Raw genomic sequence first — 15,803 nt, 5'->3', positions numbered from 1 at the left:
AATACCAAAACATTTCGGCTTCCACCTTCATCAGCTGCTAACATACAAATGCTGTTACCAAGGTGGCAGTTATAGAGCTTTGAGGATGGAATGCTCAGAGGGGCTTCATTTGCAGAAGCTAAGTAGTGGTGGTACTGTCCTCCAGGTTCAGGCCATGTGTCCAGAGATTATATATATATTGCTGCTGAGAACTAGTGTGGTATAGGTCACTATTATCTCAGCCTCAACCTTCCCCTACATCTGCCATTTGAACTTCATAACACTGGCCAGTCTTACATGGATATTGTGAGGATTACTGAGGATGGTATTCAATGGTAGGCCTATGCAGAGTAAAGCCATTGAAATTAATGGATATGACTAACTTAGATTAATTAATTTCAAGTGGTCTATTCTGAGTAGGACTTAGTTGAATACAGCCCTGTGATATTATATATGGAGAAGTATGAAGAAATACAAAAATGAGACATGATGAGCAGTGCCGGATTTAGACTTGATGAGGCCCTAAGCTATATAAAGCTTGGAGGCCCTTTGTTAAAAAATTACACCATATATACACATATATTCAGTACACATAAAATTTTAAAAGCCCCCCCAAAAAATTCTGAAATTTTTTGAGGCCCCTGTGGATTGTGAGGCCCTAAGCCGTAGCTTGTTTAGCTTATACCTAATTCCGGCACTGATGATGAGTGAAAAAAACACTATATTTACAAATGGCCATCTTGTAAATTTTCCGAAGGATGTGCTTTTACTAGGGCTGGCTCACACATTTATGTATGTCTCTTGGATTTTCACCATTAGATTCCTTAACTCTTGATGATTAGCAACTGAAAGTGTGAACTGGTTCCATTGAAAAGCACTGTGTTTAGTATCACTATAACAGAACATTCTGTTTTGGATCTGTAGTGGCTCATTCACACATGCATCAATTGCTGCTGCAATCACAATCCGGCCCTGGCACATGCAAGATCTAAGGTAGGATTTTGGTCTCTGGTGTTACAGGAACCATAACAGTTTAAAGCATGACATACCATAAAATGTAAAATTATGTGGAACCAATGTCAGAACAAGAGATTTATCCTGGAAATGTCAAGCAGCTTTATCCTAAATCTGTACTACTCAGAATATAGAATATTTCCCTGTTCTAGCAACTGCTGCTATATGTGTGTAAGCTCTTGTGTATGCATCCATTCACACATCCATAACAGCTTCCTAATTACTTTAAATGGTGAGTCCACATGTGTACCACTGAAGTGAATGGGAAAACTGCTGTGCATCAGTGTGTGGCCCAAGCCCCAGACTGGACTGTAAGAAAATAAGAATAATAGGAACTGTATGTATCTGATTATTAGGTCTTGGTCAGGGTCATTCAGCACACCCTTTGAGAGGAAGGGCGGGATATTATCATTATTTATTTATTTATTTATTTATTAACCCTCCTTTAGCATCAGCAGGGAGCTGGCCTTATGTGCCTTCAGACCATAGCTTGGGATATACATTTAGTAAAAAATAATAATAAACATGACAAAACAGACAATGTGTGTTCACAGCCTTGCCCACATATAAGCAGTATCCCCTCATATAAGATTTATCACTTGCTCCCAAAAGATGTAAAAGACCCTCTGTGACGCAGATTGGTAAGCGGCGGTAACGCAGCCAAAGCTCTGCTCATGGCCAGAGTTCGATTCCAACGGAAGGAGGAAGTCGAATCTCTGGTAAAAGGGGTCGAGGTCCATTCAGCCTTCCATCCATCTGTGGTCGGTAAAATGAGTACCCGGCCTATGCTGGGGGGTAAAGAAAGGCTGGGGAAGGAACTGGCAATCCCACCCCATATATACGGTCTGCCTAGTAAACGTTGCAAGACGTCACCCTAAGAGTCGGAAACAACTCGCACTATAAGTGCGGGGACACCTTTACCTTTTACCCAAAATATGTAGTAATAGTCAACAATTTGGATGGGTTTAAAAGAGAATTAGATAAATTCATGGAGGGTAGGGTGATCAGTGGCTGCTAGCCATGATGGTTGTGTTCTACCTCCACTGTTGAAGGCAGTACGCTTCTGTATACTAACTGCTGGAAATCACACGTTGGGAGAGGGGTGTTGCATTCAGGCCTCATTCATGGGCTTCCCGTAGACATCTGGTTGGCCACTCTGACCACAGCATGTTGGACTAGGGTTTTTGGCCTAATCCAGATGGGCTCTTTTTCTGTTCTTGTGTAAGGACAGTGATTCCGCTTAAAAATCCTTTTGGATTCTATGAGTTCAACTCTAATGAGAGTTGAATGAAGAGCAATAAGCAATGGCAACAAGAAGAATGACAAGTATGTAATGGTAGCTGTAGAAGCCTTTACCATAGCAGGAATCAGTGACAGAGCAAGAAGCAGCAAAGTCTAGTTGAAGGAAAGAATCCTCATTAACAGCAATGTCAGTGGTTATAACATAGCGGGTGCTTGCTTTCTCAATGAAGACCAGAGCATCTCCAGTAGAACCACACACTGGCATCTTTGTTCCTCCAGGATGGAGAAGCCATTTCTTGCTATCCAGAGTACTGAAATCATCTTCCAGGACTGTGTTGCCAGAGATGTTTCCACCAATAAGGACCTGGAATAAAAATGTAAGGATTTGCTTACTTTACATGTAGGAAAGTTGAAATGGATGCTGAAAGAAGTTTTTTACAAGCATGCCTAAGTCATTGCTGAGTAACAGAAGCACTACTGACACTTATATTCAATACATGCTTACTGTTTTTTGTCAGCCCATACTGAAAGTATGTATGATGAAGCCATGAATAAACTTCTCTACAACATACTGTTTGGCTCCTTCAATCAAATGAACTACTTTTGATATAGCAATGGTCAATGGTGTACGGGAACAGAAACTGTGGTGGGGAGTGAGGGAAAACGTAGCTCCAGGATTTTTTTCAGAGCAGTAGTGTTGATGTCATCTGTCTGAGAGCCAGGATAATTGTGGATCCTCCTTGCTTTGGCAAGTAAATAAGGTGATAAGGAAGCTTTCAAGTTTCACTGTTGTTTGTGGCAGATTAGCATGCGATGAGAACAATAATCAAGCAGAGAATACTTCTTTCCTTTGAAGGAGTTCCTACTTCATGATAGCAGTTTACATGATCATACTTTTGCAAGATTGTTTGCATTTCTAATTAAAAGTTAAAGGTTGCATTTCACCTAACTGAAATTTCACCTGACTGACATGTTAAAGCTCAATGTGTTTTACAAGTTGAAGGAGCTTACTCCAGGTAAATAAGCACAGGATTGCTGTCGTGCCACATGGCTCACCAGGGATGTGAAACCAGCCAAATTCCAATGTGTTAACCACTATGCACCTTTTGCCACTTCAGCTATCTGCATATCTGGACTCTCTAGGCTAGCATGATGATCTCCTGCACTTCAGAATTTACCACTACACCACTGGGCATGATGCTTATAGTACAACACTCAGATGACCAGAACCTGCCCTATCGTTAGACAGAGTAAGGAGACCAGCTTACGAAGCAGAACTGGGAGGCAGCAATGGCATCCCCCTGGCTTATCCGTCTGAGCCCACTAACTATTACTTTCTGCTGGAGGACAGAACTGTCTTCCACACCCATGACTAGCCTGTGGCCTTCAGGTGCATGGTTAAGTACTGAAATAGGATTCAACTGCCAGTTCAGTCTGTTTCTGTACATGGGATAGTGGGGGCGCCATCCTGTCCTTTGCCTCAGACAGCAAAATGTCTTGCACCCTGTATTTATCCTGCAGATGTTTGGCAATTAAGAACAACATAGGAACATAGGAAGTTGCCTTATACTGAGTCAGACCATTGGTCCATGTTGCTCAGAATCACCTACGCTGACTGCCAGTGGCTCTTCATGGCTTCAGACAGGGAACTTAGTTATGTACCATTCTTACTTAGCACCAGAGCTTGGAAAAGTTACTTTTTTTAACTATAACTCCCATCAACCCAATCCAGTGGCCATGCTGGCTGGGGCTGATGGGAGTTGTAGTTCAAAAAAGTAACTTTTCCAAGCTCTGCTTAGCACTATATAATCATCCCAATGAGGCTTTGTTCAGACTTCAAGAAGAATACTGATTATTTAGAGGACAGTATCAAAGATTACGAAAAACCTTCAACTATAAACCATAAAAGGAAAGACTGAAGATAGCAGCAGGGCATAAAGGAATTATTCAAATATCTATAAAAGGTTGCCACATTTTCTATTAATTTTTGGAGAATACCATTATAAAGTACTATATGAATGGCATCATACTCCAGAAAATTAGATGTAATTCTACAATTAATAGGATGATTATTAATAAATGTTGGAGGTGTACACTTGCAAACTCAGATGATTTTCACGGTGGAAGGGAGTGTTTAAAGATTAAGAATTATATAGCAGAAGTTATTAAGATACATTGGGTATTCAGTGCTAGTTAGAGTAAACCCATTAAAGTTAATATACATGACTAACTTAGGTTTATTAATTTCAGTGGGTTGACTCTGACTAGCACTTAACTGAGAACAATCCATTGATTCTTCAGGTGTCCTTATAAGTACTAAGATAATTGCTTGGACACATAAACTATGTGACAGGAAAGCTGTCAAGAACTGATTATAATTTACAGATATATCTGTATCTGCAAGAACGTACAAATTTAAAATGCTGAACTAAGAGGAACTAGGGAGAGATGCATAATATCTGTCCCCTGTTGCCCCCTGTTGGCCTGTCCAGAGCCAACAGACAGCTGGGGGATGCTTGACTCCATACTCTGGCCTTCGACTGCTGCTGTGCAATGCCAGGTCTGTTGCCCAAAAAACATCCCTCATCCATGATATGATATTGGATGAGGGCGCGGACCTGGCATGTATTATGGAAACCTGGCTGGATGAGGCTGCTGCTCCTATCCTTGCGGCCATGTGTCCAGCTGGGTTCTCGTATGCACAGCAGCCGAGGGTCAGTAGTCGGGGAGGGGGAGTGGCGGTTATTTACCGAAGGTCCCTGGTTCTCACCAGACCTCATCTCTGTGAAACCAAGGTGGCAGACTGCATGTACTGGAGGTTGGGCCCAAAGGGCAGTCTAGGGATTCTGCTCGTGTACCGTCCACCCCGCTGCACGACGGACTCCCTGGCCGAGGTGCTGGAGGTGGTCTCGGCTGTGCGTGTACAGTCCCCAAACCTGCTGGTATTGGGGGACTTCAATGTACATTCAGAGGCCATCCTTACTGGGGCGCCTCGGGACTTCATGGAAACCATGGCTTCCTGGGAGCTGCACCTTATTACAATGGGGCCCACCCATGTAGCCGGTCATGCACTCGACCTTGTGTTTGTCTCGGGAGAGGAGGGGAGTGATCTGAAAATTGGAGGTACATCCATCACCCCCTTGTTATGGTCAGACCACTATTTGGTGAGGATGGACTTTTTGGTGCCACAAACCCTCCGTGGGGGTGGAGGACCTATTAAGATGGTCCGCCCCAGGCATCTGATGGATCCTGACGGATTCCTGAATGCGCTTGGGGACTCTCTGGAGCATGCACACAGCCACTCGGCTGAGACCCTGGTGGAGGGGTGGAATGCCGCAATTGCCGGGGCATTAGACCGGGTGGCTCCGAAACGCCCTCTCCCCCTGAATAGAGCTCAGACGGCACCATGGTTCACCCCACGGTTGCGAATTCTGAGGCGGGAGATGAGACGGCTAGAGCGCCGGTGGCGGAAATCTCGCTCTGACGATGATCGGACACATGTTAGAGCGGCTGCGGCAGCCTATCATGTGGCAATAAGGGCAGCAAAAAAAGATTTTTATGCTGCCTCTATTGCATCTGCAGAGTGCTGTCCCAGGAGACTGTTCCAAGTGGTCTGGAGCCTGGTCAGTCCAGTTGCTCCGGAACCAATGGAACATGATAAGGCCTCCTGTGACGAGTTTGCTAAACACTTTGCAGAGAAAATCGATCGTATTAAGAGTGCTATTCCGTGCGCTGTGGACACAGTGAGCGAGCCAGAGGTGACCAGTGGTGCTCTGGTGGTGTGGGATCGGTTCCAGCTTCTTCCATGTGATGAAGTGGACAAGGTGCTTTCAACCTTAAAGCCAACCACTTGCTTACTTGATCCTTGCCCATCGTGGCTCATTATGAGCTGCAAAGATAGACTGGGTGAGGGGATCAAGATGGTGGTAAATACATCTCTCGAAGAGGGAGTAATGCCATCATCGCTCAGGGAGGCAGTAATAAAACCAATCTTAAAGAAGCCCTCCTTGGATCCCCAAGATCTGAACAACTTTCGCCCAGTCACAAATTTGCCATTCTTAGGCAAGGCGATTGAGCGGGTGGTGGCAAAACAGTTGCAGGCGCACTTGGAGGAAGCGGATTATCTGGATCCATTTCAATCGGGCTTCAGGCCTGGACATGGGACTGAAACAGCCTTGGTCACCTTGGTAGATGATATGAGGAGGGCATGGGATAGGGGCGAATGCACCTTCCTTGTCCTCCTTGATCTCTCAGCGGCTTTCGATACCGTTGACCACGTTATCCTCCTGGACCGCCTGAAGAGGTTAGGCATGGGGGGCACTGTATTGCAGTGGTTCCATTCCTTCCTCTCTGGTAGGTACCAAAGAGTGGCATTGGAGGATGAGGTCTCAGATCCTTGGCCTCTCACTTGTGGGGTGCCACAGGGTTCCATCCTCTCCCCGATGCTGTTCAACATCTATATAAAGCCGCTGGGGGCAATCATCAGGAGATTTGGGCTGCAATGTCATCAGTATGTGGATGACACACAGCTCTATCTCTCATTTAAATCCTCACCGAAGTTGGCTGTAGAAACCCTGTCCAAGTGCCTGGAGTCGGTGAGTGGCTGGATGGGAAGGAATAAGCTGAAGCTGAACCCTGACAAAACTGAGGTACTGTTTGTGGGAGACAAGGGAAGGCTGGGGGATGTGGACCTGGTGCTCAATGGGGTACGATTGCCCCTGAAAGACCAGGTCCGCAGCCTGGGGTTCATTCTTGACTCCCAGCTGTCCATGGAGGCTCAAGTCTTGGCTGTGAGCCGGGTGGCGCTGTATCAACTCCATCTGATACGGAGGCTGCGCCCCTACCTTCCCAACCATCTGCTCCCACCGGTAGTACATGCCCTGGTCACCTCTCGCCAGCTGCAACTGGTACAGAATGAGGCGGCTCATCTGATTAAAGGCAGCCGCCGGCAAGATCACATCACTCCAGTACTGAAGGAGTTGCACTGGCTACCAGTTGTTTACCGGGCCCAATTCAAGGTGTTGGTTTTGACCTTTAAAACCCTACACGGTTTTAGCCCAGTCTATCTGAAGGAGCGCCTCCAGCATCGTCAGGGATGCCGCTCAACAAGATCAGTCTCAGAAGACCTTCTCTCGATCCCACCGGTTAAAACAGCTAGACTGGTGAGGACTAGAGAGAGGGCTTTTTCATTAGTGGCCCCCACCCTGTGGAACTCTCTCCCAAATGATCTCTGCCATGCCCCTTCTATGATGAGCTTCTGCCGGGCCTTGAAGACCTGGCTCTTCAGGCAGGCTTTTGGGGTGGGTGAGGTTTTTACTGTTATGGTTTTAAATTTTAACGTTTTAATGTATTATTTTTTATCTTGTACGTTGCCCAGAGTGGCTGGACAACCAGCCAGATGGGCAACTAATAAATTTAATTAATAAATAAAATAAAATAAATAAAACTAACCCTTAATTGAGGATTAGTTTTAAAAGGTATGGAATACATTATTTATGCTATAATAATAATAATAATAATAATGGCTTGGTGCCTAAGGTAAGTGAATGGAAAGAAGTTCATGGAAGGAAAGTTTCTTGTTCACCTTTCCTGTTGCAACCACCTGCACCCCCTAAATGCCTCTGCCTGCCCTCCTGAATAATTTGGGATGGGGTGATTCCAGTCTCTTCCAGCAGGTCTCCGAATGCTCAAAATTTACAACTATTACTTGTACTTACATAACATACTCATAACTGTACTCCTAAAGTTGCTCAGATCTGCACAAATGCTTACAGGATTAAATTAACAGTAGGTGCCTCATTGTTGCTGTTGGACTAAACAAAATCTAGTTTGCTCCCCTCTCCACGCCGCCAACTTAAAATTAATTATTTATATTTCTTCTAAAATTAGTTTAATACTGTTTACACTGGCAAGAGCTCATTAACAATAAGTAACAATAACAATGAACTTCTGAACAATGCTCTTTTCACTTTAAGCAAAGGAAACAAAATTATGTTTTGTGTTCCTGCCATTTGTTTCTACTGTAAATTTGATATCCAAATATTTGGAGAATCATAACCAGAGGCAGACAACTCAAAATTAAAATCACAATATATACAATATTAAAAAGTAATGATTCCAAGCCCTATACAAGAGGCTCACAGACACCTCATTTTCATTGCCTTTATGGAGATTTATACTATGGTTTAGGTGATGACCCCAATCAAAAAATCCCAGTGCATAGTTGTATGCTGTGAATGTGCACCCAACTAAATTCACTATCAACCACCTGTTAAAGGGAAATGGTGGTCCACCCTCCCCCCCCAAATAGTAACTGAGTTGGCAGACTGATAGCACCCTCCATTGCTGTCTTTGGTGCTTACACAATCCAAATAAATGGGAAACAGACACACAGACCCAGGTACTGGACCAGCATTGGCCAGCTGTGTTTTAAACAGCTCTTTACCTGGCAGAGGATCTGGGCCTGGCAGGCAGAATGGGCTCAATGATTGCAGAAACAGTTCTTACAACAACAAACATTACATCCAGATCAAACATTTAAAAATATCTGTTCCTCTTGGTCACTGGAAAGCAAAAGGTTCTGCCTTAAGACAGAACACCTACTTTGCACATAAAAGGTCTCAGGCTCACATTCTGACATCTCTTATTAAAAAGGTCTTTAAAAACAGGGTTAAAAAAAAATCTGCCTGGAGCCTTGGAGAGCTGTTGCCAGTCAGAGGAGACAATATTGGGCTTCATGGATCAATGTAATGACTCAATATAAGGCAGCTGCGTATGTTCATGTCCACTTTATTAACATCATTGTGGCCATACATCTGGCTGGCTGCTGCTGGAAACCGAATGCTAGACTAGAGGAGTTCTGGTCCGATCCATCAGGTCGGTTCTCAAGTTTACAGAACTGGGATCATGAACTATTCTAGAAAAAATGTTTATGTCAATATCTAAAAAAATTAATTAGTTCACACTACTCTTTTGCTCCGAAAGGCTCCCAGAGTAGCTTAAAAGGCAATTATTTTGATTCCCAATAAAAAAAGGCCATTTAAGGTAAACAGAAATATATAGGTTGGAGCCACTGTCAAGAGAGAGAAAGAGATAGAATTAGCGGCTGGAGCAGAACAGCGGAACAAAGCAAAACTGTTAGGAAGGAATCAAACAAAAAGGCAAAACTGGTTGGATGAATGTGTGTTTAGGACAAGGTAGAGTTGGGATGATACTTCATCCAAGATCACAAAGTCTAACAGCCAGAGGTAGTTGGAAACTAGACAGCTGCTCTTGTCAGCAGCTTTTAAACTGACTGAGTGGGGAAAGCCGACAGGAGCTGAGGAGGGTCTGGTTCAGAACAAATCTCCCCCTGGGATAAAGATTAAAAAATGATGAAATTTTAAATGGGGTAGGCCTTGAGAGTGCAGGAGCATAAGATGGCAATCCAGAGAGGCAAAAGTATCACAGGCCAAACCAAAAGTGCCAAAGACACTTGAAGAGAAAGTGTAGAAAGTGTTTTACATGCTAATACGAGAAGCCTCCAAGCCAGATGGGAGAACTGCATTGCTTGGTCTTAGCATCCAAACTAGGAAATGTTGTAGTAATGGGTGACTTCATCTACCCTGACACAGACTGGCTACATCTGTGTTCCAGTCATGACAAAGAGGTAAAATTTCTAGATAACCTTAAATAACTGTGCCCTAGAACAGTTGATCATGGAACCAACCAGAAGGGTGGCGATCCTGGACTTAATCTTAAATGGCACCCAGGACCTGATGTGAGATGTAAGTATTGTTGAACTGACTGGGAGCAGTGACCATAGTGCTATTAAATTAAACATACATGTAAATGGCCAATTGCCAAGAAAATCAAATATGGTCACATTTGACTTCAAAAGAGGAGACTTCCCCAAAATGAGGGGATTGGGAACTAGGAAGTTGAAAGGCAAAGTCCAGAATGTCAAATCACTCCCAAATGCTTGGAAGTTGTTTAAAAACACAACAATAGAAGCTCAATTGGAGTGTATGGGCTGGTTCATACAGGAGCTTAACTTCATAGTAAATACACACTTTTTGCCATCGTGATAGCTTTGGAAGGTTTACACTCCCCAGCTTCCAATACGTTTATTTTTACTTTCAATTCACATGGCGTTCCTCTGGAAAGGGTAGTATCGCTGTTTCCTTGTGGCCCCGTCCCCAAATCTGCATGTTTACTCCCTCTGGAGTATTGTCAATGGAGAAGGGGAAGGGTTTTTTTCCCACTGTCAATTGCACACTGAAGAGGGAAGAGCGTGGGGGGGGAACCACCTCTTTTCAAAGTATTTATGAACTGCAATTTTTAGTGGAAGCGTGTGCGTGCGCACATGTGCGTGTGTGCCTTCTGCAGCCTCAAGCGACTACCCAGTCCTTATTTACTCAGAAGTAAGCCTCAACAGTGCTAACCCTCCGCTCAGGGCTCATCACTGATAACCATAGAGAGGTTCCTCCTGACAGATAGACAGTCAAAGTTGTTAGTTGTTATGCACTCTGGGATCTCCCAAAGTCATTACTACCCTTCTCACTCTCTCCCCCATGTTGCTACTTCTACAGAGAGATATCTCTTACATGTTTACTCCCTCCCAAGTATCGATTTTGCTGTTGAAGAGGGGAAGGGTTTTTTTTTTGTCAGTGTCATTGTTTCGTGTCAATTACACACCTCTCAGAAGGGGGGGAAATTGACATGAAAGGTGGGGGGAGTGAGTGAAAGCAAAATAGGGCAGCTTTGCAGGCAGCAGTGAGACAGGGAGCCTTCTTTCATTCCTGCTTCTGATAGTGAACTGGGGTATTCCTCTCACATTTGTTTTTTTTTAATCTACTATTTTGCGATCAAACATAAAATCAAATGTTAAATGAATAATATTTCCACAACGGCAATTTTGCAATATTACACAAAGTTTAGAGGTTTTTAACTGAGCTTCCTTGGGCTGAAAAACCTCTTTTCCTGCCCAACAGCTGATGGGGATGGGAGGGGGAGCTAAAAATCAGGGAATGTAAGGAAGGGGAAATCAGGTTCTCTCCCTCCAGGCCGATCTCCCCCTCCCCCTCCCCCTCCCCCCTCTCCCTCCCCTCCCCTCCCCCTCCCCCTCTCCCTCCCCCTCCCCCTCTCCCTCTCCCTCCCCCTCCCCCCCTCTCTCCCTCTGTGTGTGTGTGTGTGTGTGAGAGAGAGAGAGAGAGAGAGCACGCACTATAAGTTGTGTTCTTTTCCTCCTAGCCAGAAACAACACAGATGTTTATTTTGCTTGCACTTGGTGAGGCATTAACGTTGCCCTTTTGCACACCCACAAACCTGCACTAACGTTACTGGGGGGGGGAGTGAAGGTGTGGAAAGGAAGGCTAGAGCGGCAGAAGTGGCCGGCTAAGCAGATGGAAATGAAACTGAGTTGATGGGGAGTTTAGTGGATGGAGAAAGGGGAGTATGTGCAAGTTACGATCCACCACTCCCCAGCAGGAAATATCGGAATAAGGCGACTACATGAGTGGGATGCAGCGAAGCAGAGGCGTTTTTTTCCTTACTATTCGGATTTTCAGCAGATTGGTTTGAGGACATTTAAAAGGAAATGCAGCAGCTCGCCTTCCCTTTCCAAAAAAGTAATGCGATTGCTGTAAATTAAAAGGGAATGCAGCCAGCCTCAATTTCACATTAAATTGCTGTGTGAACGAGCCCCATAGCGCTGATCAGGAAAGGTAGCATCAAGGCCAAGAGGATGCCAGAATGGTTAACAAGCAGAGTCAAAGAAGCTATTAGAGGCAAGAAGGCTTCCTTTATGGAAGTCTTGTCCAAATGAGGAGAATAAAAAGGAACATAAACTCTGGCAAAAGGAATGCAATAAAACAATACGGGATGCTATAAAGGAATTTGAGGAGCACATTGCTAAAAACATAAAAACCAGCAACAAAAAAAATCTTTAAATATATTAAAAGCAGGAGACCATCTAGGGAGACAGTTGGACCCTTGAATGACAAGGGGGACAAAGATGTACACAAGCAAGATAATGAGACTGCAGAGAAGCTACTCAGCCTTTCCCAACCAGTGTGCCTCCAGATGTTTTTGGACCACAACTCCCATCAGCCTCAGCCAGCATTGCCAATGGTCAGGAAAGATGGGAATTGTGGTCCAACAACATCTGGAGGCACACTGGTTGGGAAAGGCTGAGCCAAATGAATTCTTTGTATCTGTCTTCACAGAGAAGAATATCAGGCAGATCCCCGTGCCTGAACTAACTTTTGCAGGAAGGGCGTCTGAGGAATTTAGGCAAATAGTGGTGATGAGAGATAAAGTTCTAGGTGTAATAGACAAAATAAAAATGGGTCTGGATGGCATCCACCTGAGAGTTCTCAAAGAACTCAAATATGAAATTGCTGATCTTCTAACAAAAATATGTAACTTGTCCCTCAGATCCGCTTCCATGTCGGAGGACTGGAAAGTGGCCAATGCAATACCAATCTTTAAAAAGAGATCAAGGGGAGATTCTGGAAATTACAGGCCGGTTAGCTTAATGCCTGTCCCAGGAAAACTGGTAGAAAGTATAATTAAAGATAAAATAACCAAGCATATAGAAGTGCAAGCCTTGGTGAAACAGAACCAGCAAAGCTTCTGCAAGAGTAAGTCCTGTCTCATTAATCTATTAGAGGTCTTTGAGAGTGTTAAGAAGCATAGAGATAGAAGTGATCTAGTTGACATAGTATACTTGGACTTTCAAAAAGCTTTCAACAAGGTACCTCACCAAAGTCTCCTAAATAAGCTTAGCAGTCATGGAGAGATCCTCTTGTGGATCAGGAACTGGTTAAGTAGAAGGAAGCAGAGAGTAGGAATAAATGGACAGATCTACCAATGAAGGACTGTAGAAAGTGGAGTACCCCGAGGATCGGTATTGGGACCTGTGCTTTTTAACGTATTCATAAATAATCTAGAGTTAGGAGTGAACAGTGAGGTGGCTAAGTATGTTGATGATACTAAATTGTTCAAAGTTGTTAAAACAAAAAGGGATTGCAAAGAGCTCCAAAAGGACCTCTCTGAACTGAGTGAATGTGTGGTAAAATGGCAAATGCAATTCAATGTAAACAAGTGTAAAGTTATGCATATTAGAGCAAAAAATCTAAATTTCATATATATGATCATGGGGTCAGAACTGGTGGTGACCGACCAGGAATGAGACCTTGGGGATGTAGTAGACAGCGCAGTGAAGATGTTGATCCAATGTGCGGCAGCTGTGGAAAAGGCAAATTCCATTCTAGGGATTATTAGGAATACTGAAAATGAAACTGCCGATATCATAAATCTATGGTGCAGCCACATTTGGAATACTGGGTACAATTCTAGTCACCTACCTCAAAAAGGATATTGTAGAGCTGGTAAAAGTTCAGAAAAGGGCAACCCAAATGATCAAGGGAAAGGAGCGATTCCCCTATGAGTAAAGGTTGCAGCATTTGGGCCTTTTTAGTTTAGAGAAAAGGAGAGTAAGAAGTGACATAATAGAAGTTTATAAAATTATATATGGCATGGAGAAAGTGGATAGAGAAAAGCTTTTATCCCTCTCTCATAACATGAGAACTTGTGGACCTCCAATGCAGCTGAATGTTGGAAGATTCAGGACAAACAAAAGAAAATACTTCTTCACACAGCACACAGTTAAACTATGGAATTCGCTCCCATAAGAAGTAGTGATGGCCACCAACTTGGATGGATTTAAAAGAGGATTAGACAAATTCATGGAGGAAAAAGCTATCAGTGGCTACTAGCCGTGATAGCTATGCTCTAACTCCATAGGAAGAGGCAGGATGCTTTCAAATACCAGTTGCTGGAAACAGCAGTAGGGAAGAGTGCTAGATGCACCCAGGTCATGCTTGTGGGTTTCCCATGGGCAATGGGTTGGCCACTGTGAGAACAGGATGCTGGATGAGATGGGCCATTGGGTTGATCCAGCAGGCTCTTTTTGTGTTCTTATGATGCACTTCTAGAGGACAGCTTTGGTATCAGAATAAAAGGAGGACTTTTGCTTGAATGCAATTATGTGAGGGGAAAAGTGAGGGTGTGCCCACTGGCCCCACCCCTACAGTTGTGTCCACTGCTGGTCCCACCATATTATCCACACACTGGGGTAACGTCTGAAAAAGAGAGCCCACTTCTTACACGTATGCTTCCTCTGTGATTTAGTAGGCTGCACAATCAGGATTTTAAATCACATGTGCAGCCTATATGTATAGATCAGTCTCCATGCTTTGGAAGCATGATCAGTGCTTGATCAATACATAGATGGGGGCAACAGGGAATGTGCTAGCTGAGGCAAGGGCCATGCCCCTGCTAGCAGTAAGTGAATAGAACTTAGGTGTTGATCATTTGTATGACTATTGTGGCATGCCACAGCCTGTTGTGACATATTGCAGCTCATCAACTTGCTGCAACTCCATTGAAAGGTGTGTTGAGCCAGATGATAGGAACCTGCAATAATCACTTGGATGTGATGTATCACTGTATTCATATAGACAGTTATGACTTCGAAGCTTTGCTATCTCAACTGTATCCATCCTAGATTGCCATAAACTTGCCTCTAAAAAGGATGCATTCTCAAATATGTGGTCCTAAGAGGTGGAACTGCACATTATTGGTGGGACTGTCACTGAAAATGGCATCCCCCAATCACATTCTTCCCTGCTGCCTCCACTACATGTAGTAAAAGCTTACTGACATCATCATGATGTATACTTCCCCACTTTCACCAGCCAATGATTTAGCAGTAGGGCATGAAAACACACAACACAATGATATCAGGACAAAGGGTAAACTTTACTACATGTTATGAAGTGTGAAGAAGAGAACTGGGAATGAAACATACTTTTTTTTGGCAGCAGCTCCATGTTTCTCATGAAGTGAAATTCCACCATACAAGCAATCATGTCAACTGGGGAAAAGTAAAGGTCACAGTTAGCATTGATCAAAGGTACCTTTGTTCTAGCATAGAAACAATTACATACCTGATCAATTACCCATGGGCTGTAAAAATGTCCATTCTCAGATGGCTGCCACCAACGCAGACGAGTAGAGGCAGAACGAGCTTTTAAGGGGATTTCTAGGGCAATGTACCGTCCTATGTTGCTTGAGTTGCTAAAGAGAAATTCCTGAAGAAGGTTCCATGTGAGGCCCCCATTAAGAGAATACTGTAGCAATACAGGCTGGCTTCTGGGATCTGGTGTTGCTTTACCACATCCTAGTCTCATGAAGAACTGCACAAACCTATAATATTGGTATGAATGACAACAAAAGATAAGAAGATGAGAAGAATGAGAAGAAAGACAAATTAAAGATGAGGGGAACCATCAAGAAGCTTTAGTAGTTTTATTCTTATTGGGTTCTATTCCAAGGACAGAGAACAAATATTCTGTAGCGGGAATTGCTAGTCCAGCATTTGTTTGAGACAGCTTGGGCTGAGACTTAATAGAATTTTCATGGTATCTTCTTTTTAGGTCAACATTTTAAGTGCAGTACACTGTTGTGATTATTATGTATTTGGTCTATTCGCTGAAGAAGGATCACAGAACTGAACAAAGCTA

General features: G+C 43.7%; 1 protein-coding gene across 3 annotated transcripts in view; it reads right to left on the bottom strand.

Annotated features, from left to right (window-relative positions):
- RELN (reelin) overlaps positions 1-15,803 on the bottom strand; it is a 504,997-nt gene that overhangs the window by 49,234 nt on the left and 439,960 nt on the right. For all 3 annotated transcript variants that reach the window (XM_061640446.1, XM_061640447.1, XM_061640448.1), the window contains 2 exons: positions 15,228-15,486; positions 2,350-2,599 (listed from right to left, as the gene is read on the bottom strand). In XM_061640446.1, coding sequence (XP_061496430.1) covers positions 2,350-2,599; positions 15,228-15,486 — 509 coding nt within the window. The remainder of the gene's footprint in view (positions 1-2,349; positions 2,600-15,227; positions 15,487-15,803) is intronic.

The sequence above is a fragment of the Rhineura floridana genome, chromosome 8 (genome assembly GCF_030035675.1).
Source record: "Rhineura floridana isolate rRhiFlo1 chromosome 8, rRhiFlo1.hap2, whole genome shotgun sequence".
Lineage (NCBI taxonomy): Eukaryota > Metazoa > Chordata > Lepidosauria > Squamata > Rhineuridae > Rhineura > Rhineura floridana.
This window is presented reverse-complemented; position numbering and strand designations above follow the sequence as displayed.